Raw genomic sequence first — 27,974 nt, 5'->3', positions numbered from 1 at the left:
TTCAAATCTTCTCCGTTGGGAGTTGAGGCAACCCAGGCTGTACATGGGCCACATGGGCCGAGGGAGGGTTCCAGGGACTATGAGGCTCAGGTTGGGTTGTTTACTTAATGTCTAGCAGAACATGGGAGCTCAGGTGTTGGTGCAAATGATAAGAAAGAGCCAAGGCTGTCCTTGATGAGTGGTATTAGATATCAAGTATCGAACAGAGCACAAGCCAAAGATGAGAGATAAGAGAACAAGTTAGAAGCTGAGGTCAAGATCAAGTTGGGAAGTGGATATGGCTCTCAGTGAGCTCATTACCTCGCTCTAGCCTGTTGGCATGGGTCACTTAGCTGGCCAGGGCCTGGTCAGCTAGTTGAAGGCACAGGGTAGGCATGGACAGTGCCATTTTAAGTTCCTCAGGATTAGTTAGATGGCCTTTAGTCTTTTGTCTAGTACCTTGACAATTATACCTTCAATGGGAAGATATTAAAGGAAGTAATGTTCAAGTAAGACCCTTTTCAAAATAAGCATCAATTTGGTGGCCAGCACAGTACACAGTGCTAATGCGGTAACAGAGAAGTACATTTAGATTCAGTATCTTCCAGTCTAGCAAATACCTGCCCTAATTACATAATCAGTTTTGCCTATAACGTGAATTCCTTGAAGGCAGGCTCCTTGTCTTATGCAGTGTCTCCATAGTACGGCCACGCTGGTAAATGTCTAATGGACAGTAATTTCTTTTTTTTTTTTTTAAAGATTTTTTTTATTTATTTATTTGAGAGAAAGAGAGAGAGTGAGAGAGAGAGAGCGCAAGAGGGGGTAGGGTTAGAGGGAGAAGCAGACTCCCTGCCGAGCAGGGAGCCCGATGCGGGACTCGATCCCGGGACTCCGGGATCATGACCTGAGCCGAAGGCAGTCGCTTAACCAACTGAGCCACCCAGGCGCCCTGGACAGTAATTTCTGATTTACTAAAAGTGTTTCTCACTTATTTGCAATTCTTAGGTTCCATCATATACAAAATAAAAGTCCAAACTCTCTGGCCTAGTTTCCAGAGCATGCTGCAACTCTAGAACTCACCTCATTTGTCTCATTTCCCATTGCTTCTTTACATACATGCTGTGCTCTGCCCAATCACTTTTATAACTTGCCTCTGGACACACCTTTTCCAGTTGCTCATGTAGGGGGCCAGAATGTGCCACCCCAAAATATGCTACTTTGGCATAAGGATTATTTTGAGTAAATGAGAATTAATAGATGCAGAAAGAAGCCTTCCTGAGGTTTCCTTTATCTGACTAAAAGCTGAAACTTCTGAAAAATGAGGACTGCCAGAAATCCCCTTGCCCAGGGAGGTTTCATGGCCATGAAGAACATCTTTAGGCCAGTGCGAAGATGGACCTGCACAAACCTTTATTCCATTAATTTTCCTCATATGTTTACCTTCCAATGGTTTAGTGCTTTTGAAAGTTGAAAACTTTTTCTCTTGTTTTTTCTCCACAAATTATTGTTGTTTTGTTAAGATGCTATATTAGCCCAAGTTCTAACCACCCCTTTGAGTTACTCTTCATTGAGGTTTCTCCTGAATGATGTGAGCTGTACATGTTAATAAACTGTTTTTCTTTTGTCAATCTGTCTTTTGTCAGTCCAATTTTACAGGGTCCCAGCAGGAGAATCTAGGAGGGTAAAAGGAAAAAGAATTTTTCCTCCCCTACACTCACATTCTTTTACTCTCTTAGATATCATTCCTTTCCCAACCCCCTCATCAAAATCCTACCCATGATTAAAATGAAGTTCAGATTCCACCTGTTCCTAAAGCCTTCTCTATCTAGATCTGCTTGAAGCAATCATGCCTTCAGAGCTCTAGTCCATGCCCTCAAGGACACGGCAATAAATGATCATCAATCAAGCACTGTCTTGGCATGCCTATTCTATGGATGTTTAGAACTTTTATTCAAATTTCTGTTGACATATTGCTCCTCTAATCTGCCTTGAAATGCTTTAAAATCTAAGACTTGGTTGTGTTCAATAAACCCTTGTACCTGAGATATCTCAGAACCTCCCAAGTTTATGACTTTCCTTGTAGCACATGATTTACCCCATAAAATGCAGGAAGGGACACACTCAAAAGCAGTCTTTTATGTACAATATTTTAAAATTGCAAACCTCAATCCATTAAACTATGCCTTGGAAGCAAATAAAATCAAGTATTTATTGAGCTATGTGACCAGGATTCTGGTAGGTACTGCAGAGAATAGGATGATACATAGTAGACTTTTGTGAGAGACTGAAAATACAAAGGGACAATGACCATAGCATATATAAAAATAGAACTCTGACTCACAACCTCTGCAGCAGTCTGTCCAGAAAGGCAAAACCACAATCTCTGTGGCAACTGGCCCCAAATGGCCAGGACTTGATCAGTAACTGGCAGCTTCCTTAGTTTTTGCCCTTTCCAACCTAGGGCCAACTAGAGAAAGGCATTTACTCCTAAACAATCACATAGGATGTCTTGCTTCTAGTTAGCCTTCTAAAACCTGCTATCAAGGCATACCCGAAGCCTTTTCCTACTGTAAAGCTTTACACTCCCTGACTGCTTTTGGGTCTTGGCCCAATTCAAGTGTGGTGGCTGACCACTTACTATAGCAAGCTCTGAATAAATATCCTTTGCTTTGGGTATTCTTCATTTATTTCCATTTTTGTTACTTGTAGATGCTTTCAATTCTTACCTAGAGGCCCCAAACATTCATAATTATTTATAATTTTACTAGAGCTTGAATTTTGAGGCTGGTGTACAGGAGAGTTAGCTAGTGACTCTCTGTACACAGACAACTTTGCTTTCATATTCATATCGTGGCATATGTTCTTTACAGGAGAAATCATATTCTCTATATTTTGGGTATTTTTTTTTTTTTTTTGAAGGTGTCAAGACTTAATACCTGATGAATCTTTTTTTTTTTTTTAAAGATTTTATTTACTTATTTGACAGAGAGAGAGACACACACAGTGAGAGAGGAAACACAAGCAGGGGGAGTGGGAAAGGGAGAAGCAGGCTTCCTGCGGAGCAGAGAGCCTGATGCGGGGGTCGATCCCAGGACCCTGGGACCATGACCTGAGCCGAAGGTAGACGCTTAACGACTGAGCCACCCAGGCGCCCCAATACCTGATGAATCTTAAGGGTCTACTATTGAGAGATCTCAGTGAGGAGTGATCAACTTTGAAGAGTGAAAAGGAAATTAATAAAAATAAAAGATCAACATTTTAAGCCTGTGAGACTAGAATAAAGGTGGTACCAACTGACAGAAATGGAGACTTGGGAAAGGAATTAGGTATAAAGGTCAAGAGACAGCAGGAAGTTCAAGTTCATTCAACAAATATTGACTGCCGGATATATCCTTGAGCAAGATACGTACTTGGAGTCCAAAGAAAGGAATGCCTGAGATCAGGATGGTGTCACAGCACAGAGACCACACCAGAGTCTGTTGTCACACAGCAGTACAGTGGAATTTCCTTCCAAAATGGTAACGGAAGATTAACCTAGGGTTGGAGACTACTTGAAGACAGCTGGTCTAGAATTACTTTATCTTCATTATCACAAGACTATCACAGTATTTGTCCTTTAGCAGATGCTCTGGCAGTAGGTGCTAATAATGCTAACTTGCATTTACATACATTTATAAAGTATTATCATTTACATTATTTAATTAAGAAAAAGCTAACAGTATCGCTATATTTATAGATGGAGAACTCAGGCAAAATTGAGAGTAGAATGATCCTCAAGATTACATAACAAGGGGCACCTGGGTGGCTCAGTCGTTAAGCGTCTGCCTTTGGCTCAGGTTGTGATCCCGGGGTTCTGGGATGGAGCCCTGCATCGGGCTTCCTGCTTGGCGGGAAGCCTGCTTCTCCTTCTCCCACTCCCCTGCTTGTGTTCCTGCTCTCGCTGTGTCTCTCTCTGCCAAATAAATAAATAAAATCTTTAAAAAAAAAAAAAGATTACATAACAAATTGTGGTCAGATTAAGAATTAGAACATAGTTTTCCCGACCCTTAGATCTTGAGAGGTATTTATACTGCTATTATTCTTTCAGTCTATATATCATAAATGTAGCACACTATGAGCTTGACACTCTAAAGAATGTTAAAAAAAAGAGATAAGAATAAAAAGGATGCTGGTAAATGTATGCAACCAAATTTCCCGAGTAGTAATTTCAAGTACATGGTTTAAGATTTTTCTAATTCTGAATGATAGGCTTCTGAATGACTCATTAGAGGTGCTTGATGCTGACCATTTATTAGAAACTGATTGTATCAATACGAAAAAATGTCCATTGTATTGTTTCATTATTTGAATATGTATTTAGTGAAACAAGAGATTTAAGAGAATTAAGAAATGCACTATATTGTCACTATGAAAGTAAGAAAATTTCTTTATGCCATCTGAAGATGTTAAAAATGCGATGGTGGTGGATAACTCCAGTTAAATTACACAACCGTCTAGTATTGTTTTTGTCTTCTGAATACAAGTTAGGACGTTGGCCAAGCATTTTTTCTTATGGGATATTCAAAAAAGAGTTAAGAAAATTCTATACAGCTTACTATTTACATTTGTGGAGTTTTTACTATGTGCCATGAATTGACCTAAGCCCTTCACATTTGTAAACTAACGTAATCCTGGCATATATATGTGTGTATATACATATGAGTGTATAGTATAGACAGATGAGGCAGGTGCTGTCATTTCTGTCTAAGGAAACTGAGGGCCGAGGAGGTGAAGTAGCTTTCCCCAAGGGACACCGCTTACTTCGAGAGCTGGGATCTAGTTTACAAACAAAAGTTTCCAGAGAGCAAAATTCTCCCAGGCCACTTTGCTTTTCGGTCCTCTCCTCGAGAAAGAGATATGGAGAGTTCCGTGGCCGAACTTTGTAGGAAATGGGAGCGAGCTTTCTTTCTAGGGCGGGGCCATCTGGAGCTCCGGCCACCTCCCTCGTCCTTCATTCCGCCCCACCTTCCCACTCTCGCTTCCCTCTTCTTCCGCCACGCCCTGTTTTACTTCTATCTCCGCTCCTCCCAGCGTCACTGCCTCGTCGTGGAGCTCTGCGCCCCGCGCCCAACAGTACACCGCTCCACGCCGCCCCGAGTCACCCTGGAGACGCTCCCACGCGCGGCCCGCCGTCGCGCCGCCGTGACGTAGCCCCAGCGCCGCCGCCGTCGGGCTGGGGGGGCGGGGCCGCGGGGCGGGCTGGCTGGCCGGCTGGGGGCGGGGCCGGAGTCCAGCTCCGGGCCTCCGCGGCCATCGCTGCCTGCGCGGTCCGTTCCACTCGCCCGCTTCCCGCCCACCCGGGCCGAGTGGGGTCGGGTGGCGTCCGCAGCCTCGCCCCGAGGGACACGGCGGCTTCAGGGGCTGGGCCTCCCTCCCTCCAGCGCAATGTCAGGCACCGCGACAGCTCTGTGAGGCCGCGGCCGTGGCGCTGGGCGGCGGCGGGTCCGGGCCGAGGCCGCTCATGGTGCCGCCACGACACCATCGCGGGGCAGGAAGGCCAGGTAGGCAGGCAGGGGAGGGCCCCGAAATTCCCGGGAGCCCCAGCCGGGACCGAGTGCCCACGAACGGCCTCACCCCCAGCTGTTGGAGTCGGTGAAAGCTTCCTGGCCGAAATGGTATTGGTCTCCAAGGGGCGGTGTGAGGGGAAGGCTGACAGGGGCGTGTGAGTCCGCTCTGGACTCCGACACTAGTGGGAGCTGCTCGAGCGCCGCCTCCGCGCTTTTTCTCACTCCCTGGGGAAGGTGTCACGGCTTAACTTTTTTTTTTCCCCCTCAAAAGAAGATGAGGATTTCCTTTAACAGCTGTTTCCTCACTCGTCTCGGGAATTACTCTTTGGATCTAAAGAAACTAGATGCAGTGACAGGCAAGGGTGGGTGGGGGAGTGTGGAGGAGTATCTTCTCCCTCTACCACGTGAGGCGATTGGAAACGCGCCCCCAAGACTCACAACAAATCACTTCCTCTCAAATAATCAAACTCCCCTCCAAGAGATCGAAGACAGAAAAGACAGAAACAGGCGCGAGTCTAGACATTGTCCCTTGGGGTGGATTCCTCTGCAGGGAGAGGCGAATGGAGTTTCTGTATTTACGAAACTCGGAGGAGCTTTTTGCCAGTAGCTGACTACTCTTAAATAGCCTTTTTTTTTGAAGATTGCTTTTTTTTTTTTTCTGTACCCTTTACTTCTCTGAGTGTAATTTGAAATATACAGTGAATAAAGAGGCTAGAGAAAAATGTCAGTTATATTTAGCACATTTTGGTATTTTTCTTTCATTTGTTCATTTTGAATTTTCAGGGTAAAAAAGATGTGATGAACCTTATTTTGAGTGGTTGATGTTTTCATAAGCATCATTTTATGGCTGTTTTTAGGTGCGCTGAGTTCTTCACCTCCTTTTAGACTCAGATCTGCCAAGTTTTCAGGCATTGCTCTTGAAGATCTTAGAAAAGCCTTTAAAGTAAGGTAAACCCCACTTTAATTTACTGTGTGACTTTCAAACAACATCAGCTAAGAAATGTCAGATGTTTCTCTTATACTAATTTTCTCATTTTCTACGGTTATTTTTCAAAAATCTTCTCTAATGTGATCTGTATTTTCTAAAAAACAGATTGCAAATGGTGTGTGTATTTATCATGAACCGGCTGAATTCCCAGAGCAGTGGTTTCACTCAGCGCAGGAGAATGGCTCTTGGGATTGTTATTCTCCTACTTGTTGATGTGATATGGGTCGCATCCTCAGAACTTACTTCGGTAGGTAATTCTTGTCTAGGAATGATATTGCATTATAGTAATACTGCTATTAATCTGTGGTGTCTTGATAATCATTTCTATCTCTCATGCTTGCTTAAAGCAGTATTTTGAATGTTGAATTATTTATATTTTTTTTGATAAGTGAATTGATGTCAATTCAAGTTGAAACAAAAGATACTCTATCTTTTAGGGAGGGTTATTTTATTTTATTTTTTAAAGACTTTTTTATTTATTTGACAGGAGAGACACAGCAAGAGAGGGAACACAAGCAGGGGGAGTGGGAGAGGGAGAGGGAAAAGCAGGCTTCCCCCTGATCAGGGAGCTTGATGTGGGGCTCTATCCCAGGACCCTGGGACCATGACCTGAGCCAAAGGCAGAGGCTTAATGACTGAGCCACCCAGGCGCCCCTAGGGAGGGTTATTTTAAAAATGAGACCACATTCATGTTTTCTTAATATTTGATTATGTATTTGTTGTTTTCTTTCTAAATTCAGTTTCTTTGTTTATAAATAATATTTTCTAGTGGAACAAGTATCTAGGATGCAAAGCCATTTGTCACCATTTAGTGGAAAGTAAGAATACTTTTGAACAGATGAGTGAAAGTGATCAGAGCTTTCATGTACAGGTCACTACTGTGCATATGCGTGGGTGCATGCACATTTATACATTTCCTGATTCAAACATTGTGAAATACATGGTATATGGTGATTGCATTCAGTTAAATTTTATTTTACCTTTATCAGTGTCCTCTTGATAGTAATGTGTTATTTTGAGTGCACAAAGTTTTTCTTTCTAGTTATATATGTAGATATTTTATTCTGTTTGGCTAATGATCTCTATAAAAAGATGTGCAATTTTAATTTCAGAAATTACTGCTTTTCAACTTATATGTTGTAGTCTTAAGGCTAAGATACAAAAGGAAAAAGTATTTATAAAATGAATTTAAATGTCAGAAGAAGCAGTTTGCCACTGCTGGTCATCTCACATCATAGTTAAGTAAATAGCTGACACTGACATTTTAGCCAATGAGTAAATAAATTTTTAGCCGTTTTGGAAGTAGGCTCTGGAATACAACAGGCCATTTATTATTTTTCCACTCTTCTGTAACCTTTTTTTTTTTTTTAGATGAACATTCTGTAGTTTAACCACAGAGATCTCTTTAATGTTGAAGGGGAAATAAGCTTATCTGTAAAACTTTTAGTTTTAAATAGTTTGGTTTTTATTTGTCAGGTAATAAAATTTAGGACAGAAGAAGACCTGATCAAATTATAATTTAGCAATCTGTCTCTCTTAGTAAGAGGATATTTTATAATTTTGTTATCCAAGAGCATATGTAATATGTCTGATTCTTCAGCCAAATATGCACATTAAACTTTTGAGATATATTGTGTATTTCAACAAGAAAATCAATCTTCTTATTACAGAAATTTTCTAACATATACAAAGTAGAAAGAATGGTATAATGGATCTTCATATACCTAACAACTATTAAATTTTGCCAATCTTTTCTTATGAACCCCTCCCTAGACATGTTTCTTGAAGTATTTTCAAGTCTGTTCTAGCCACTTGTCATTTGACCTGTAAATTCTTTTATACTCATCTCAAACTGAAAAGATCCTAATTTTTAAAAATATAATCACCATGCCATTAACAAAATTATATGTCTAACAAAATTAATGGTAATTTTTTAAGATCATCTGGTACCTGGTCCATATGCAAATTTCTTTTAAGTCGCTTTCGTTCCTTAACTGTATTCCCCCAACCCCACCTTTTTTTTTTTTTTTTAAATCATGCTAATGATTTGTTGGAAAAACTGGATCATTTTTCCTATAGGATATATCACACTGTTTCAGTCCATTTGGGGTGCCACAACAAGGCTGCCGTTAGCCTGGGTGGCTCAGACAACACACATTTATTTCTCACAGCTCTGAGGGCTGGAGAGCTCAAGATCAAGGCACTGGCCGATTAGGCGTCTGCTGAGGAGCCACTTCCTGGTTATTAGGTGGCAGTCTTCTCACTGTGTCCTCAAAAGGCCAGGAGGTCAGGAAAGCGCTCTGTGGTATCTTTATAAGGCACTAATTCCTTTCATGAGGACTCTATACTTGACCTAATCACCTCCCAAAGGCCCCACCTCCTAATACCATCACATTGGGAGTTAGAATTTTAATATATTAATTTTGGGAGGACACACATATTCGCTCCATAACACACATTTTAAATTTGGCTGATTGTTTCCTTGGGGTGTCATTTAACTTGCTTCTCCTTTTCTCTTATTTCCTATAAAATGGTAGTTAGGTGTAAAGTCCTGATTTGATTCAGGTTCAGTTCTTAGGAAAAAATACCTTGGTGGTACTGGGTACTTCCTGTGACAACACATGAGGCACATAATGGCTGCAAGTCTTACTTTGGGTGATGCCAACTTCAGCACTATAAAGTTTCTCATCAACCTTTAGGTAATAGTCAAATATCCATATGATTATTGCCCAGATAGAGTATTTCATTAGGGGTTGTAAAATGATTTTTTCTAAGGGTCATTCCTTGTGCATTTATTAGCTGAATTCTTTTTTTTTTTTTTTTAAAGATTTTATGTATTTATTTGACAGAGACACAGCGAGAGAGGGAACACAATCAGGGAGTGGGAGAGAGAGAAGCAGGCTTCCCGCGGAGCAGGGAGCCTGATGTGGGGCTCAATCCCAGGACCCTGGGATCATGACCTGAGCCAAAGGCAGATGCCCAACGACTGAGCCACCCAGGCACCCCTTAGCTGAATTCTTTAAGGAGAGGTTTTCACTACTACTGTTTGGTTTTCCTGAAACATGGTTCATATAGGAAGCATTGAATAAATCTTGATTCTTTGTTTTAGAGTAATGTTGCTTAGCAACTTCTAATAGTAACCGTAGGGTATCATCATACATTCATGGATTTTTGTGTATTTCATGTTTCAGACAATTGTAGTTACTCCTTTTGGTGCTTAAACTGTACTATCTTTGACCAGTAGGAGCCTCTTCAAATTGGCTCTACTATCCTTTCAATATGACCCTATTAGTCTTTACCATCCTATTTGCTTTTTGGTGCAAGATGCCTCAGGTTCATCTGGTAATTTTCTTGCCCCCTATTTGGATTTGATCATTTCTTTAAGAACCCATGGTTTCTTTAATTGCAAGACGATACAGATCACCTTCTGGATTCTATAGGTGCTCATTCCTCCTGGGTTGTCAATTTTTCTAGGCCTTTCAGTGTACATAACTAGGACATTTTTTTTTTAAGGAAACAAAAAAAATCATGAATTCTAAGTTAAATGAAGATTATAGGTTTTATATAACTTCCTGGCAACATTAACCTTCATGCAATTTTATTCATACGCCATTCTGCTTCATTGTCTTTCTTTATGCTGTTTCCTCTTGGCTGTTATTCAGCCCTACACATGCAGCTCAAGGATAGCTTCTCTTAAGAATCTTCCACAATCCTCAAAATGGTCTGTCTCCCTTTGATAATCCCACGGTACCTGTATACCCTTGTTGTGGTACTTAGCATATTATGCTGTATACTTTTCATATATATATGAAAGGAAAGGCTATCTTATTTTTCCTTAGCTCCTAGCACAAGTACTCTTGCATAGTAAGTTTTTAATGAATGTTGAACAAAACTTTTTTTGGAAGTTGTTGCTGCTTTGTTTGGGAATATTATCCTTTGTATAATATATAGCAAATATATTATGTAGAAATGAGTATAAAATATTTTTGTAATCTCTTCTGATCTTCCCTGCCACATGAACCTCTTAGAGTTAAAAATCATGTAATAGCCTTATTTTTTTGGAGGTAAGTAATAAGGTTTAAAGTCATTTCATAGTTTATGTAAATTTTTCCTTTACAGTATGTTTTTACTCAGTACAACAAGCCATTCTTCAGCACCTTTGCAAAAACATCTATGTTTGTTCTATACCTTTTGGGATTTATTATTTGGAAGCCATGGAGACAACAATGTACAAGAGGATTTCGAGGAAAGCATGCTGCTTTTGTAAGTTTCAAATTTTAAGTGTTTGTTGAAGAGGGGATTTATTTTTTCAAAGTTTAAAGTTATTAGTTTCTTGAAGGATAGTCAGATTTTAAGTTGTTCAGTTAAGTGAGTGAAGATAGCATGATATAAGAGAAACCTACTTTTGTCCAAAATTTTTTTTTTTTTTTTAAAGATTTATTTATTTATTTGAGAGAGCGAGAATGAGAGAGAGTACATGAGAGGGGGGAGGGTCAGAGGGAGAAGCAGGCTCCTCGCTGAGCAGGGAGCCCGATGCGGGACTCGATCAGGGACTCCAGGATCATGACCTGAGCCGAAGGCAGTTGCTTAACCAACTGAGCCACCCAGGCGCCCCTGTCCAAAATTTTAAATTTATTCTTTTAATCAACTTGGTATCAAAATATCTTGTGAGAAATCAAAGGTACATAATCACTCTCTTTCCCTTATCTCATAATATCCTCTGGGTTGTTAAAAATACTGAACTAGCCCAAATCATTAGTGTGGAGATGAAGATGAATGTGAGGAATAAGAATATCTGGAGTCTTTGGTCATTTGCATACTGGATGAGTACCATCTAAATACTTGTAAAGTTGCTTGTTAGAAATAAAGTAAAGCAAGGTTTTATTTATTAAAATGAAAATAGCTTATTTCAGGCCATCTTTCATATGTTTGGCTAACCAAATTAAACTCTTTCCTTGATGTAACATAACATGCTGATTGATAGTGTTGACAGAAATGGCAGGCCTCATATTAATTCTTTTCCTTTTCCACTCTTTCTCCTTTTCTCCTCTTTTAAAATTGTGATAGAATATACATAACATCAGATTTACCATTTTAGCCCTTTTTTTCTTGCCCCTTTTTTTATTGTAGTAAAGTATATATGACATAAAATTTACAATTTTAATCATTTTTAAATGTATAGTGGCATATAGTGAACATTTTAAATGCTCAGTGGCATTAACTACATTTACTTTGCTATGCAACCATCACCACCGTCCATCTCCAGAACTATTTCATTATCCCAAACAGAAACTCTGTACCCAAACTAACTCCCATTCCCCACTCCTCCCAAATACTTTCTTTCTCTATTAATTATTTTCTTTTATGTGTACTTTTTTTGTGCATTAGACTAGTATACTTCTTGTCTTTTCTAATGAACACTTCCATTTTTTACTTTGTAAAAGTAATACATATACATTATAGAAATGTATATACATTGTAGTATTACATGTAGGAGTATGTTATATGTATATATACCTACATGCACATTACTGAACATTTGGAAATACAGAGGAACAAAAAGAAGAAAATAGTAAATTCCACCATTCAAGGAATAACTCCAGAGTATTTTGACATATATCCTGCCATTCTTTTTCATGTGTATATTTTTATTTTATATTTTTACAAAAGTGAAACTATACTATTATGTCCTGTTTTACAGTTGGCTTTCTGTTCTGAGTGGTATATCAGGAACAACTTTCTGTGTAATTTAGTATCCTAGAACATTTCTTAATGTTAAGTTTTTTTAAATTGTAGGGATGCATGTTCATTGTTGAAGACGAATTATGGTAACATGAAGAATAAAGAATAAGAATAGTCTATCTGTAATCTCACCATTCTGCAACCACTATATATACTTGATACTCTCTGTAGCGATGTGCTTATGTGCATATATTTAAAATTAGAGTAGAAGGAGGTTTAGTCTATATCATTGTCTAACTTGATTTTACTTTTTACTTAACAGTATATCATGAATATCTCTCCAGGCTAATAAATAAACATCTGTTATTATCTTTTCTATTTTATTTAACAGTTCCTTGATAGTTAGATTGTTTTCACTTTTTCTTTTGGTATAAGTAAATAGGAATATCTTTATACACATCTATAGTTATTTACTTTGGATAAATCTCCAAAGTATAATTGGTGGATAAAACAATAATGCCATTTTTCAGGCTTTTGCTTCCTATTGCTAAATTAAAACCTGTAATTCTTATCTCTGTTAGCAGTGCATGAGATCAAATCCTTACCACAATCCCAACGTTTACGAGTTTGATAGGTGAACAATGATATTTTGTTTAATCTGCATGCTTTCGGTGTTTTTTTATGTATTTGTTGCGCAATAGGATTCTTTCTGGAGTTGTCTATATCTTGTTCGTTTTTCTACATTGACTCCTTATTGACTTACGGGAATTCTTTAAGAGCATGGCTCTGGTGTTTGAATTTTGTTCTGTCATTTACTGATTGCGTGACCTTGAGCAAGTTATTTAACCTCTTAAATAGGGTAGGGTAGGGTAGCCATAGGTGAATAGAAACATGGTTGTACAGCACTAGCGTAGGGTTCTCCAAGTGCGGTCCAGTCCATTGATCCATTTAGGGGTTCTTTTTTTTTTTTTTTTTTTTAAAGATTTTATTTATTTATTTGACAGAGAGAGAGAGAGCGAGAGCAGGAACACAAGCAGGGGGAGTGGGAGAGCGAGAAGCAGGCTTCCTGCCGAGCTGGGAGCCCGATGTGGGACTCGATCCCAGGACCCTGGGATCATGACCTGAGCCGAAGGCAGACGCTTAACGACTGAGCCACCCAGGCGCCCCATTTAGGGGTTCTTGATGTTAATACTATTATCATGATAATACTAAGATGTTATTTCTCTTTTTCACAAACCCACCCATCCTTTTCCTTCTAATCTGAAATGTTACAATAAATAGTATTGTGAAAAGGTCATAAATTTTGTATTTAGATTGACTTTGGTGTTAATCCTGTCTCTGTTACTTAGATGAAATCTCTCAGCCTGTTTCTTCATCAGTAAAATGAAGATGATAATACCTACCTTGCATAATTGAATACTTGGCCTTAGTGCTATTATGATTAATAGTAATTATACCCTTATAATACTCTGGATTTTAGATTCTATTCCTTTGAGTGTGGCTGACAGCAGCCTTACTTTATAACATGCATTTAATCAAATTTTATGTTCTATTTGTAGTTTGCAGATGCTGAAGGTTACTTTGCTGCTTGCACAACAGACACAAGTATGAATAGTTCTTTGGTAAGTGCTTTTTTTCTCATCAGGAGTGGAATGGGTGGAGTTGAGCCATGACAGGAAGGGCTGAAATAGCTTTATAACACCAATATATTAGGATGTAGATATATCCTAATATTGGGTGCCCACCATAAGAATTGTAATATGGTACTTTATTTCTTGGGACCTAGAAGTAAGTAGTTCAGCCTTCTAGGAGAGAGGGGAAGAGGACATTGGTTAAGGAGTGAAAATCCTAAGGGACAGTCCTTTGTCCTTTGTTTCTTACCAACTTCATCACTTTGTGTTCATTATTTTTAATCACTTAGAAGCAAATATATTTGTTTAACACTGAGAATATATAAGCAGATTGTTCATTTGTTCCACAGATATTTTCAACAAATTTTTAATAGCACTTTTTTTTTTTAAAGATTTGTTTATTTTAGAGAGAGAGGGCATGAGGAGAAGGAACAGAGGGAGAGGGAGAGAGAATCTCCAGCAGACCCCCACTGAGCACAGAGCCCAATGCAGGGCTCCATCTCATGACCCTGAGATCATGACCTGAGCCTAAAGCAAGAGTTGGATGCTCAACCAACTGCACCACCCAGGCATCCCTAAGTGTTAAGCACTTGTTTTAGGCTCTAGAAATATATAGCTTATGTTCTAGTGTGTGAGACTGTGTGTTTGGGGAGGGCAAAAGAGACAGATAATAAGTAGTGAGCAAGTAAAGTAATTAACATATTCACTTATTTTAAGCATTTATAATCTAGTTTGAGTCTAGTGTGAAAGAAAGTGTGTAGAAATCTTTTTTTTTTTTTTTAGACCATCACTAAGGCATCTCTTTAAGATGTATTGTTCCAAATGTGGCATTGTATCTGAGAAAAATTTTAAAGTTACTCTAAAGTTTAGCATCAGTTTATAAAGCATTAGCTTTGTGGCCTTATTGCCAGTACAGTTTTTTACTTGTCTGGCTTTTAGAACTATAGTTGCATGCAGGGTAGGTTACCAGGTGCTGTAAAGAGTTTATGAAGCTTAGAGAAAATGTCCTTCCATTTCTCTGGGATCTTAAGAATCAGCAAAATTAATACCACTTGTCTCTTATCAGGATAGAAGGCAGAGTTGAGGTGACAGATTATTCTTCTACCTACTCTAATACTAAGTTTTGCTATTATCAGTAAGATGGGTATGTCAAATTGTTCTAGGCCAAATGCTATAATGAAAAGTTCAGTGTAACAAAGAGACTATGTCTATTTTCAGATCCTATTGCCTCTTCATTTACTGAATAGTTTTCATTGGCAGAGTTCTATACCAAGAGCTAAAAGAGAATTGAATAGAAAACATTTTCTGTTAATTTAAGAAACAGCTTAGTTGGAGAATCGTGCCTTAAATATAGATCAGTTAAAGAACATGTATAAAAACAGTAGAGGAATTCAGAACCACTTAAAAATACAGACTTTAGAGCATGGTTAGATAAACCTGGCATTTCTGTTGTCTACCACTTGATTATTTTATATCTCTGTTTTTTTAAATACCATTTTATGAGGTTGTTATAAGGACTAATGAGAAAGACATGTTTGACTGTCATTATAAGAACTGATAAGTGGTAGCCATTTTTTTCTTGTCTATTAATCCTGTAATGGTTTTCAGGAATCTTAATCTTTAATTGAATCTTAAGTAATAAGAGAAAACAATTTGGCAAATACATATACATATTAGACCTTGATTATCTCTTCATTATCTGCCTTCCCCTTTAAACTATGTGATCCTTAAGGCAGAGACTTTTGTCTTTTTTCAGTCTCATATCCCCAGGATCTAGAACAGTTTCTGACATAGTAGAAGCTCAGCACGTATTTGTTAAAAGAATAAATGAAAAGGAATTGGAGATAATCTGTTAGCTTGAGAAAGAGGTCTGTTTTTATGACATTTAAATGTTAAATATAATGTACCAGTGCTGTTCCAATATATTTTGGGAAAATTTGGGAAATATGGTGGTGAACAGCTGTGTTTTGAGTGGTATTTATGTCTACATGCCATCAACTTAAATTTTAACCGGTATATCAGATATTATGCTTGCTTTTTATATTTGTTTGTGTTTTTGTTATATTCTAGAGTGAACCTCTTTATGTTCCTGTGAAATTTCATGATATTCCAAGTGAAAAACCTGAGAACACAAACATTGATACTGAAGAAAGTAAGCAAGACTTAGAATTTTATAACTTAGAAATGGGAGGAAATTTTAGCTTCATTTAAGCCATCCCCAAACTTAGTGATTTTGTGGGTTGACTGGAATCACCCGGCATTTCTTTTTTTCCATGCGGTATTGACTTGGCCTCTAATCTTCCAGATGTTTGACTGGAAGTTTTTATTTAAACCAGAAATAATTTTCCAAATATCAAAAATCTCTATGGTTTCATCATATATATATATATACACATATATGTATGTATATATGTATAGCTTCGTCATACATATATATACATATACATATATATAATATATGTATATTTAAATGAACAAGATCCTCTTCAACCATGCCATTTGAGACTCCTAATAGCAAATTATAGGAGTTTTGTTGGTTCTGTGAATTGAGTAAAGAATATCAGCTTCAGCGTAAGCACAGTATTTATCCATAATATCCTCTTGTAAAGAATGGACCTCTAGAGGAATGTTCTGCATGCTTGACCAGGAACATAATTCTCATAAATAAAAAAAGTTTTACCATAAATGCTAAAATAATAACCATACTATAATCCTGACCTAGACAGTTGTGTATGTACACAGTTGCGGAACCCTTGTTTGAACATTTTAAAACCTTTAAAACATTTTTATAGTGAAAATATTTTTCCTGTTAACTCTTTGAGCAGAACTGCCCCAGGTAATAATATAACTCTGGTTTTCTTTGCTGTCCAAGTCTGATAATATGTGGATTAAAGAATATGCATTTATCATTTATCAGTAAATTAAAACTTGTGACTTTCATTGGATGTGAGGGGACATGTTAATGATTTTGTATTATGCTTTTCCTTTTAAGCTCCCAAAAAGTCTCGTGTAAGGTTCAGTAATATCATGGAGATTCGGCAGCTTCCATCAAGCCATGCATTGGAAGCCAAGTTGTCTCGCATGTCATATCCTACTGTGAAAGAACAAGAATCCTTATTCAAAACTGTGGGGAAACTTACTGCAACTCAAGTAGCAAAAATTAGCTTTTTTTTTTGCTTCGTGGTAGGTCTTCTCTTTATTAAATGTTTAGAATTTGAATTTTAAGACAATATACATGCCAGCAGTATGCTATTGAAACGTAACACTGTTAGGTTGCTTAATTGACTTTAAAACTCAGCTATCTGGCATCATTGGGGACTTTGAGTATCAAAGTCAATAAATGCTTACCATACCTCAAAGAATTCAATCAATACTATAACACAACAACTACTTTTATATATATATTCAGAATTTGGCATTGCTTCATGGTGAGGATAATTAATAGTTATTTTACACTATTATATATACAAAGGCTAGTAAATACCCAGATAAGAGTTTACTGTATGCATTGATTTTTTCAGATAAGTGGTTTTGTAGTTGTATAGTAAATTTGTGTAAATGTGGTCATATATTTTAGCAAGTACTCATAGTAAACATTTCTACAGAATTTCTTGTATTATTGTTAATAGCTTTTCTATTATATTATACAGCAAATATTATTTTGGAATAAGCTAGAATTAGACTTGTCTGAATTAGTGAAAACTGAAGTTTAGAATTTGATAATGAATTTCGGGGCTCTTTCCTATATATGTCATTGGGAGCAGCCTAATCCAAAGTTGTTTAGTATGGGCCTTTAAGATTTAAATTTATACTGAGCTTTTTTAAACACCAGGTAGTGCAGTGCTAATGTCAGTATCATTAGCCTGATTATAAGATTTTTTTATTTCACGGTTTTGCCTCATTGCAGAGCCCATTTTTCTCCATCTTCTTCCTGAATAACGTCTAGTTGAGTGATACCTTGATTAATATATTCAGCAGTACAAATCAAAAAATCATTGTGAATTATGATAATTACATATGTACTAAAATTAATTTAAAGGCTTATACATTCGGATTATGCTGTTAATTATTTTTTCTGTTTGTTTTAAATGAATGTAAGGCAAGACTAAGATTTATCATATATTACTTAATTTTCAAATGACACTTGAGGTGAAGAATAATAAAAGCATCTATATAGTAAAAGTTAAAAACAAAGGGGAAAGATAAGAGATTAAACGGGTAGTGTGTGTGTGTGTGTGTGTGTGTGGTGGAAAGAAGCCGGCTGTGGCATGGGATGATTATATCAGGAAGTCCGATTTAAAGGAAAAAAGCTACTTCTAATGAGCACACAATTCATCTTCAGGCAAATTGGTAAAAGGAAAGGCAAAAAGGAAAACTTCCTGAATTACACAGCTTATTGCCTATTAAGAGGAAATATTTCCCTTCATTAGATAAAACAAACTTTTTTCCCAACTCACAACTCTGAGAGAATGTGTTACATAAATACATTACATAGGTACTATTCCATATAGCGTGCTGATTTACAGATACATATGTGCATACAAAAAGCCTTTTCAAAATTGTGGTAAAATATACATGCTATAAAATTTGCCATTTTAACCTTTTTTTTTTTCATTTTAACCATTTTTAAGTGTATAGTTAAGTGACATTAGGTACATTCAGACTGTTGTGCAACCACCTATCAACAGAACATTTTTCATCCTGCAAAACTGAAATTCTATATCCATTAAATAACTCCCCTTTCTCACCTCCCCCAGCCTCTGACAACCACCATTCTACTTTCTGTCTCTATGAATTTGACTACTCTTAAGTACCTCTTGTGAATGGAATCATATACTGTTTTTCCTTTTTTTTTTTAGGATATTATTTATTTGTCAGAGAGAGCATGCACAAGTGGGGGGGGGGGCGGTGGCAGGTAGAGCAGGCAGAGGGAGAAGCAGGCTCTCTCCTGAGCAGGGGCCTCGAAGCGGGGCTGGATCCCAGGACCCTGGGATCATGACCTGAGCCGAAGGCAGACGCTTAACCAGCTGAGCCACCCAGTCACCCCACTGTTTTTCCTTTTATGACTGGCTTATCTCAGCATAAAGTCTTCAAGGTTCACCCTTGTAGCATGTGTCAGAACTTTCTTCGCTTTTAAAGGGTGAATACCATATCACTGTACGGATATACCACATTTTGTTTATCTATTCATCGTTGGTCTGCACTTGGGTGCTTCCACCTTCAGTAATCTTTAAAAAAAAAAAAAACCTTCAGTAAGTTACAAGAGTAGAAAACTATGTTAATCTTTAGTAAAGGCATTTCTGTAGAAAGAGTAGTATAGTCCAGGTATATAGCTTTTTGGAAACCTAACAAGAGTGATAAGCTTTGATAAGGTTTAGAACAGTACTGTTCAGGGCGCCTGGGTGGCTCAGATGGTTAAGCGTCCGCCTTCGGCTCAGGTCATGATCCCAGGGTCCTGGGATCGAGTCCCGCATCGGGCTCCCTGCTCAGTGGGGAGCCTGCTTCTCCCTCTGCCTCTCTCTCTCTGTCTCTTATGAATAAATAAAATCTTTAAAAAAAAAAAAAAAGAACAGTACTGTTCAATAGAAATATAATATGAGCCTCAAATGCAGGTGTCACATGTATTTTTTAATTTTCTACAATTAGAAAAAAACTTTTAATTACATTTTTAAAATTTTTAAAATAAATCAGGAGAAACAAGTGAAATTAATTTTAATACTGTGTTTTTATTTAACCCACTATATGTAAAATATTTTGATATGTTATCAATATAAAAATTATTGATGAGGTAGTTTATATTTTTTAGTACCAAATATTCTAAGCATTTTATTTTGTTTTAGTTTCCATTTCATTTCAATTTCAGTTTTTATTTCAGTTTTAGTTGCTAAACATTTCAATTCAGACTAGTCACATTTCAGTTCTTCAGTAGCTACATGTGGCTAGTGGCTAGTGTATTGTACAGTGCAGGGCAGAGGGAGTTAATAATTCCTGTATTTGCCAGTCCTCCTTGAATATCTTTTGTCTCATTAGCGCTTACAGTATTTTAATTTTTCTCTGTAGAATATAATTTAGGTCATATAGTGTTTACCTAGAATATTTTTCATGATAATTTAAAAATAACTTACCACTCATGAAATAATGAAATATATAAATTATTTGTGATAGATCATTTATTAGTAAGTGGTTGTCCTCAACTGTGGAATAATGAAGGGAAACATTGTAAGGTTAATTTTTATTGGAAGGTAATTTAGATAGGTCTTCTTTTGTAATGAGAGTGCCTTGGGTTTGGGAACCAGAGAATGGGGAGAGGTGTAGAATAGGAAGGTCTTTCTAGAAAGAGTTTCTAGCTAATGATGATTTCTTAGGATTTTTGAGTGGCTGCTACCTGAACGATCTGTCTTTATTTCTTTATTGTGCATTAGCAGAGACCAGTGGAGATTGTTTGGAAAATGAGCACAGTATTTATGTGTTAAAGTGGTAAGGAAAATGGGTCAAGAAAGCTAATTATCACCCTATAAGTATTGTCTGGTCTTGTAGATAGATCTCCAAAAGATAATTAAGAGCAGAATATTCTTCTTTTTCTAGTACTTCATATATGTTTGATATTGCTCATCTTAGCAGTTGCTACCTCATTTTCTTGTTTAGAAAGTCCAGTGAAATTATCTAGGAAGTTGGAGGACTACAGATGGCGTCAAAATCACTTTGCCCTAGTTCTACTCTGGCTTTCATCTTGGGTACAGTGTAGACTAAATGGAGTCTAATAAACTCAGTTATCTGCTATCTTCTAGCAGTGCTCTAAGATCATATGTCTTTGTTGCTTCGTTGAAGTGTAAATGCTAATTATAGTACTCACTTAACTACAAGTTCTGAGAGAGATCAAGAGATGTCCCTGTCTTAAGTCCCTGTCCCTATTCTTCAGTGGAATATGAATATGTTTAAGTAACAGTGATGCCAAAAACAGTTAGATAAGCAGTTAATTTACTTTGATTGAGCCAGCAGTCTGCTTCTTAGTGTATATATTAGTGACACTCATGCACATATACACCAGGGGACATGCAGTAAAAGGTTCATAGTAGCATTGTTTGAAATAGTCCAAAAGGATCCATCAACAGAAAAATGGATGAGTTGTGGTAATATGTATTAGAATATCTGATAGCAGTGAAAATATATGGATTTTGGAACCCCTCTCATACACATACACACATCAGGCTTCATCAAAAAGAGGTATTATTTCTTTTTCATTAAATCGTATTAGGCACAGTATTGAGAATATAAGAATGTCCTAGCCTAGATGAGCAAAAGAAAAGAAAAAAAATCCTTACAATTGGAAAACTTCCCTTAATTATATCCAGTTATGAGAACTCTGTATTATGTCTCCAAACTGAGAATCAGAGAAACAATCATAATTAGCCAGCAAATTCACATTTTTCATTGGACATTTTTAAATTTCCAAAACAGTTATGTCCTTTTAGAGCTTGTTATTTTGATCCATCCCCACAGGTATGATCTTGTTCAATAGATTTCTCATCATGCAATGTTCATCTGTACATATTTTAATATTTGAGAATTTCCCCAAATTTAAATTTGGTTTAGATAAACTTTAATAGAATGCTAGAAATGTTTGGATAAAGCAAATTTTAAAGTTGATTTGGTATGCAGTCTTACTCTCATTTTTTAAAAAACTGAATGCTAATTTTAACCAACTGTTGTTAATTTCTTAAGGGAAATTGAATAGCAAAGATCTTAGATCTAATTATAAATGCCCTCTTTTTAGGTCTGTGATTTTTCAATAGAAAGCAACTTTTAAAAGCTCTTATGATAAAATATTTAGGGGGGGAAAGGAGGGGCCTATAAATTATGACAGATTTAAGCAGGTCATTCATTAGGTTTCACTTTGTTTTCTTTGTCTTTAGTGGTTTCTGGCAAATTTGTCATATCAAGAAGCACTTTCAGACACACAAGTTGCTATAGTTAATATTTTGTCCTCAACTTCTGGTAAGAAATTTGTCTTCAAAATCTACATTATAAATTGAAATCTATTTTTCTTTTATATATGTATATATATATATATACACACACACACACACACACGTATATATATACACACATATATGCATACATTTTTATCTTATTACAAATTATTACATTCATTCTAATATACGTTAGTGTATTGTAACTACATCATATTTGTAGTTTTATGCTGTGGCGTTGTGCTATTTATATTCCTTTGATTATTTTATGGTATATTTTTATATAACAACATATTAAGGTTTTATAGGCTGGTTCTTTGTATTATAATCATTCATTTCACATTCTTTCTGAAGATCTTTTTCTAGACCCTTTGGCTAAATGTAATTGCTTATTTCAGAACCATAATTTACCCTATGAAAGATAATTTATTTTAATATTGAATCACCTTCCAAATCTGGGAGAGGAAAAATATTTTTGAAGCTATAAAAACAACTTGAGCACACATGCTTGATTATGATGAGGTCATAATGTTATTCTGAGTGCTCAATTTCACTGTCTTACTAGTTTAAAGTAAACGGGGCTATACTTAATCTGTATTGTTAAAATAAGCATGGTTTTAGTTTAAAGGCTGTTTTAAACTGATGTATCTTTTTTCCTTATAGGACTTTTTACCTTAATTCTTGCTGCAATGTTTCCAAGTAACAGTGGAGATAGATTTACTCTTTCTAAACTATTAGCTGTAATTTTAAGGTAAGAATATAGCATAATAGCTAGTTAATTCTGTTTAAAAATATGTTTAAAATTTTTCTGGTAGTGATATAAGATAGTTTATATTATAGTATACTGTATAGGTAGAGAAAGATGAGGATAAAAAAAGGTTTTATATGGACAGCATGCTACTCAGCCTGTGTCACATCCTTAACTAGTTTTCTAAATGTTCCTGGGGAGAGTAACTGGAAGGATCCCAAGGCAGCTTTGGCTCCCATTCATGGGAGGACAGACGGTATAATACTATGTATTGTACTGATGCTTACATTTAACTTAATGTGGCAACTTAATCCTCATTACCTCCAAGTTCCTATTTCCTTTTCCTAAAACAAGTTCCCTTTTTTGTTTTGGTTTTGGGTTTTACTTCTACTTCTGGACGTCAGACATGCAGTCTTCTCTGATTGGCTCAGCCTCAAGTGATCTTTCAGTTATTTTCTGTATAAATCATTCGGCAACTTTGCATTACTGTATAACATCAGTATGGTCAACAACTGTATTTAAGTCTTTTATTTTTATGTAACTTTGTGTATGTTTGTCATGTCTTTTCTGTGGATTATAAACCTTTAAACGCCAGGGCCTTGTTTTATACTTATTTGTGCCACCAACAGTCTAGCCTAGGGCTTTGCTTACCAACAATACCCAAAAAAGTTGTGTCGGTTTGATAAAGCTGTTGTTTTTACTGAGAAAAAATCAGAAATCAGAGAAGGTAGTAGAATGATTTAATGGAGAGAATAATGTTTCTTAGCTGTCAGAACTGGGTTTGAATCAGAGCTTTGTTCTTTGTTTCTGTCAGTTCCCTTAAACTCTCTGAGAGGGGTTTTTAGGTGAGAAAATAATGATAGTATCTACTTTCCAGCCTTGTTTTAAAGTTTGGAGGGAATGTATATTAAAAATGATTATCATGGGGACTGAGGTACTCTTATTATGATGTGTTTTTCCTTTATAGATATAACCATGGTAGTTTCCAGATGTAGGCCGGTTGACCAACTAATTTACTATTTAGATTTTATGACCACTAGAAGTTTATTATATTGCATGATTGACTAATTGTTTTAGCCAAACATATTTTTATATTGGGGAAACATATTTGTATTGGGGAAGTAAATGAGGTTTTATTCAACTTTGTTCAAAATTCATGCAAATTTTTAACTTTGTACTATATTAATAAAGTTTTGAAAGAGAAGGAAATAGTTATAAAATGTTGAACTTGTAAATATTTTGACAGAGTTCATTAAAGTAGATCTAGAACAGGGGTCAGTGGACTAAGATGAGCTAGCTTCCTAATTTTTTAAAGTTTTATTGGAATATAGCCACTCTCACTTGTTAGTATATTATCTATGGCTACTTAAGCACCATAATGACAGTTCAGTTGCAACAGAGACTATATGGTCTGCAAGCCTAAAATACTTACTATTTGTTCCTTTAAGGAAGTTTGCTTGACCTATGGTCTAGAAAAATTATTACTTAGAATTTTTTTGTGTATTTATTACATGTTCTTAATACCTTCTTGAACATTGTTTTATACTTTGTTTTGAAATAGCCTTATACTATGAGATTCAGTTTCTGAGGTATAAAAAGAATTTGACATAGAAACAATCTTGAAGGAAATCTTCTTAAAAGTTAAAAAGTCTCACTTCAAGAGACAAAGAGGGTACTTACTCTCCATCTAAACTACCTGGAATTCAATCTTGCCTCCATCATTACTAGTTTTGCAATTTGGGGCAAATTTCTTGCCTCTCTGTGTCACAGTTTCCTCACCTGTAAGTTGGGAATACTAGTAAGATTTGTCTCAAAGGATTCTTGTGAGGATTAAATGTGTTAAAACTTTAAAAGTGCTTGGAACAGTGTCTGGTGTATAATAGGTGCTCAATATATTTAGTTATTGTGATTATTATGATCTAAATGGTATTGAAACCTCTAGTTTCTGGCATGTTGTGGGTGCTCAATAAATAATAGCTGAATTTAAATAATGATTGCTTAACAGAAAATTATAATATTTAATTGAGAGGCATGAATACTTAATGTAAGGACTAGATTTGACTTATGATGATATAATTCCATAAGGTAAAAAAATTTTTTTTCATATTCTTCTCCTGTGTCACTTAGTTTTTTGGATCAGTAGGTGAAAGAATTAGACTGGCTTCTAAAAAAATTAACACTATTTTATCTGCTTTAAAAATATGTACAATTACAAGATGCATAGAAATAGCGTAAGCTCCCTGAGAACAGGAACCACATCTGTTTTGTTTGCAGCTGTAACACAGTGCTTAGCTCAATAAATAATAACTTAAAAAATTTTTTTTCAATAAATAACAGTTGAGTGAATGATACTCTGATTTCTCTACATCTTTAATTCAGTCTTTTTTCATCCATTAATTAATTAATTTAATCATTTAAACATTTAAGGAGAGTTTTATTGCTTAAATTTAGGTTTTATCGGTAGGCAAGAGTTAGTGCTCTTGCTAGGTGTGTATGGATATACCATATGTATCTTCAAAAAAAAAGTTTGGAAGAGGGCTGACAAGTTGGTTACTTCCTTAACTGAAAAGCAGTAGGTAGCATAGGAGGTAAAAATACTTACCGAGACGCAGACTGGCAAAGTTTCAGTCCCAGCTATGTGATTTTGGTCAAGTTACTTTGTATGTTTGTGTATTAGTTTTCTCAGGTGTAAAATGGCAATGGTAGTAGCAATAATACCTTTATCATAAGGTAATTTGTACCTTTTGTGAGAAATGAATACAAGTATAGCACTTATACTGTCCCATTAATACTGTTAAATATTAATTAAATCACTAAATTCTTTGGGAATTGTAGTTTTCCCCAGTTTTGAGAGTAGTCTAGATCACTTGTAAATAATTTTTATCTTTATTATTAGCCCTTTTTAAGGAGTTTATTGTTTTGCTCATCAGTAATCCTATTATTCCCATAGCATTGGAGGTGTTGTGCTGGTGAACTTGTCAGGGTCTGAAAAATCTGCTGGAAGAGATACAATAGGTAAGTATGTGTCTCTGCATTCTTTCTGTTAAGAGTATACAAGAAAGTTTTGTGCATGTCATTATTTGTGTCCTTGTGTGCGAGTGTGCATGTGTGTGCACACACAGAGGGCGGGCACTAATGGGGTCTTTTTTTAACTTTTCCTCTGGAAATAATGTAAAAAATTTCAAAAATAGTTCACAGAATTCTCATATAACCTTCACTCAGATTCTCTGCTAACTATGTACATAACTGCAGTGTGGTTATAAGTCAGGAATTAACACTGATTATAATATAGATACATACATATATTTTTTTAGAGAGGGAGAGAGATAGGGCCCGGGGAGGGACAGAGGGAGAGGGAGGGAGAGAATCTTAGACAGGCTCCATGCCCAGTGCTGAGCCTGATTGTGGGCTCAGTTTCACAACCCTAAGATCCTGACCTGAGCCGAAATCGAGTCACCATTTAACCGACTAAGCTACCCAGGCACCCCAACATTGATTATGATTAAATTATCTAGTCTGTATGTATATCCTTTTCACATCCACAATTTTTCCCACTAGTGTTCTTTTTCTGGTGCAGCATCACTTGTTGCCTTTAGTTTTCATCTCCTTAGTTTCCTTTAATCTGGAGCTGTCCCTCAGTCTTTTTTTTTTGTTGTTGTTGTTGGTCTTTTACCCTTAACACTTTTGAAGGATACGGTTGTTTTGTGGCATGTTCCTCACTTTTGGTTTGTTTGATACTTCCTTATGGTAAAATTTATGCTGTGTATTTTTGGTAAGAATGCCATGGAAGTAATATTAGAAGTGTTCTGATCAACACATCATATCAGAAGGCACATGGTATTGTCCCGTTACTAGTGACTAGTTAATTTTAAGGTGGTGTTTGCCAGGTTGCTCCAGTGTAAAGTTACTAACTTTTTTCTTTGTAAGTAATAAGCATCTTGTGGGGAGATACTTTGAGACTATACAAATACCCTGTTTCTGTTATACTTGCACCCACTAATTTTGTGATTCACTCATGTTTCTTACCTGAAACATTTACTGTTATGGTGAACATTCAGTTTTGATCCATTGTTTAAATTAAACAATAACAAAGATAATCAGGGAACCCAGCTTAATGGCTTCCCTCTGGATACTTCGTTTAGATATTTCAAGTTCATTGAATGGAAAGGTGCTTTCTAAACCATCCCTTGTCACTGCCCAGTGAGCCATGCCTTGAACTATATCACCTCTTTCTCACCCAGAGCAGCTTGTTATATGTAAAACAAAACATGTATTTGTTGTGTATGTGTGAGAATTTATTGGTAGGCTTTCTGTTTTTTGAAAATGTTTTAGAATAATTTTTTAAAATAGATTTAATAAAACATTGGACTTTTGGATAATAAATATTGAATATGGTCACTTGGCAGACGGCACATTAATTCAGCTGTTTTTAAAGGCTTACTGAAATGTTTTTGAGAATGAGTTAATACATTAAGAGAACCAGTATTTATTATGCCTATACTACAAACCCTGTATTATGTTAGATATTTTAGAACATTAAAAAGTAATGTGTTTGCAGTTTTCAAGGAGTTCTTGATTTTAATCATTATATGAGATTTACAAAATGAAACCACTAGAGAATAAATAATACTATAATTAACCATGTAAGTATTAAATGGTCTAAAATAGAAGACAAGGAGGATGGAAATTCAGTGGAGGAGGAAGAGGATGCTTTGTGGCAGAAGGCGGAACTTTAACTGGGCCTTGGAGATGGTAGTGGAATATATAATAAAGATGATAGGTTACAGTGGGGAGGACTGTATAAGCAATGGCTTAGAGATGGAAAGAAACACTGTTATGCCGGACAGTGTCAGGTGCCAAATTGTTTATGTAGGGGAAAATATGAAGTAGCATTTCAAAATTAAAAGCCGAAGTGTTACTTATATGAGTTGTAATATTATAACATGCATGTTTGGCTAGATCATTGGATGTTTTTGCATGGGTTTGTTCACTCGTTTCTTCCTATACTCCTGGAGGACATGGGAAGGGGTGGGATCTACTTTTATCTTTTCATATTTGTGTACTTCTTGAAGTCACATCTGACACATAGATTTTAAATAAGTGTGTATTGAATGAGTTAATGAACAAATGAGTTAACTCATGTTGATTTTTACAGGTTCCATCTGGTCTCTTGTTGGAGCCATGCTCTATGCTGTCTATATTGTTATGATTAAGAGAAAAGTAGACAGAGAAGATAAGTTGGATATTCCAATGTTCTTTGGTAAGAATATATTTACCTGTGAGGCCACTTTCTTTGAATGATTAACTTAGGGTTTTGTTTTTGGAGGGAATAAGGAAGCCTTTCTCTCCTTCTCCTTATGATTCTTTAAAACTGTCAGATTTTAGAGATTATGAAGTCCAGTCTCTGTTTTTCTCATACCTTGCCCTGCA

The 27,974-nt window shown here is 36.3% G+C and overlaps 1 protein-coding gene across 2 annotated transcripts in view; it reads left to right on the top strand.

Annotated features, from left to right (window-relative positions):
• Positions 1-5,248: 5,248 nt before the first annotated feature.
• SLC35F5 (solute carrier family 35 member F5) overlaps positions 5,249-27,974 on the top strand; it is a 39,252-nt gene continuing 16,526 nt past the window's right edge. The window contains exons 1-11 of one of the 2 annotated variants that reach the window (XM_006748637.3): positions 5,249-5,519; positions 6,383-6,473; positions 6,619-6,760; positions 10,633-10,776; positions 13,755-13,817; positions 15,897-15,978; positions 16,819-17,009; positions 21,740-21,821; positions 22,460-22,547; positions 25,495-25,559; positions 27,700-27,804. In XM_006748637.3, the coding sequence (XP_006748700.1) occupies positions 5,480-5,519; positions 6,383-6,473; positions 6,619-6,760; positions 10,633-10,776; positions 13,755-13,817; positions 15,897-15,978; positions 16,819-17,009; positions 21,740-21,821; positions 22,460-22,547; positions 25,495-25,559; positions 27,700-27,804 (1,093 nt within the window). In that variant the 5' untranslated portion in view covers positions 5,249-5,479. The remainder of the gene's footprint in view (positions 5,520-6,382; positions 6,474-6,618; positions 6,761-10,632; positions 10,777-13,754; positions 13,818-15,896; positions 15,979-16,818; positions 17,010-21,739; positions 21,822-22,459; positions 22,548-25,494; positions 25,560-27,699; positions 27,805-27,974) is intronic. The other variant, XM_031019650.2, reaches the window with a different exon arrangement.

Source organism: Leptonychotes weddellii, chromosome 3 (genome assembly GCF_054177405.1).
Source record: "Leptonychotes weddellii isolate Sample4059 chromosome 3, ASM5417740v2, whole genome shotgun sequence".
Classification (NCBI taxonomy): domain Eukaryota; kingdom Metazoa; phylum Chordata; class Mammalia; order Carnivora; family Phocidae; genus Leptonychotes; species Leptonychotes weddellii.
Note: the sequence above shows the minus strand (reverse complement) of the source record. Positions and strands in the feature narration are given on the sequence as shown.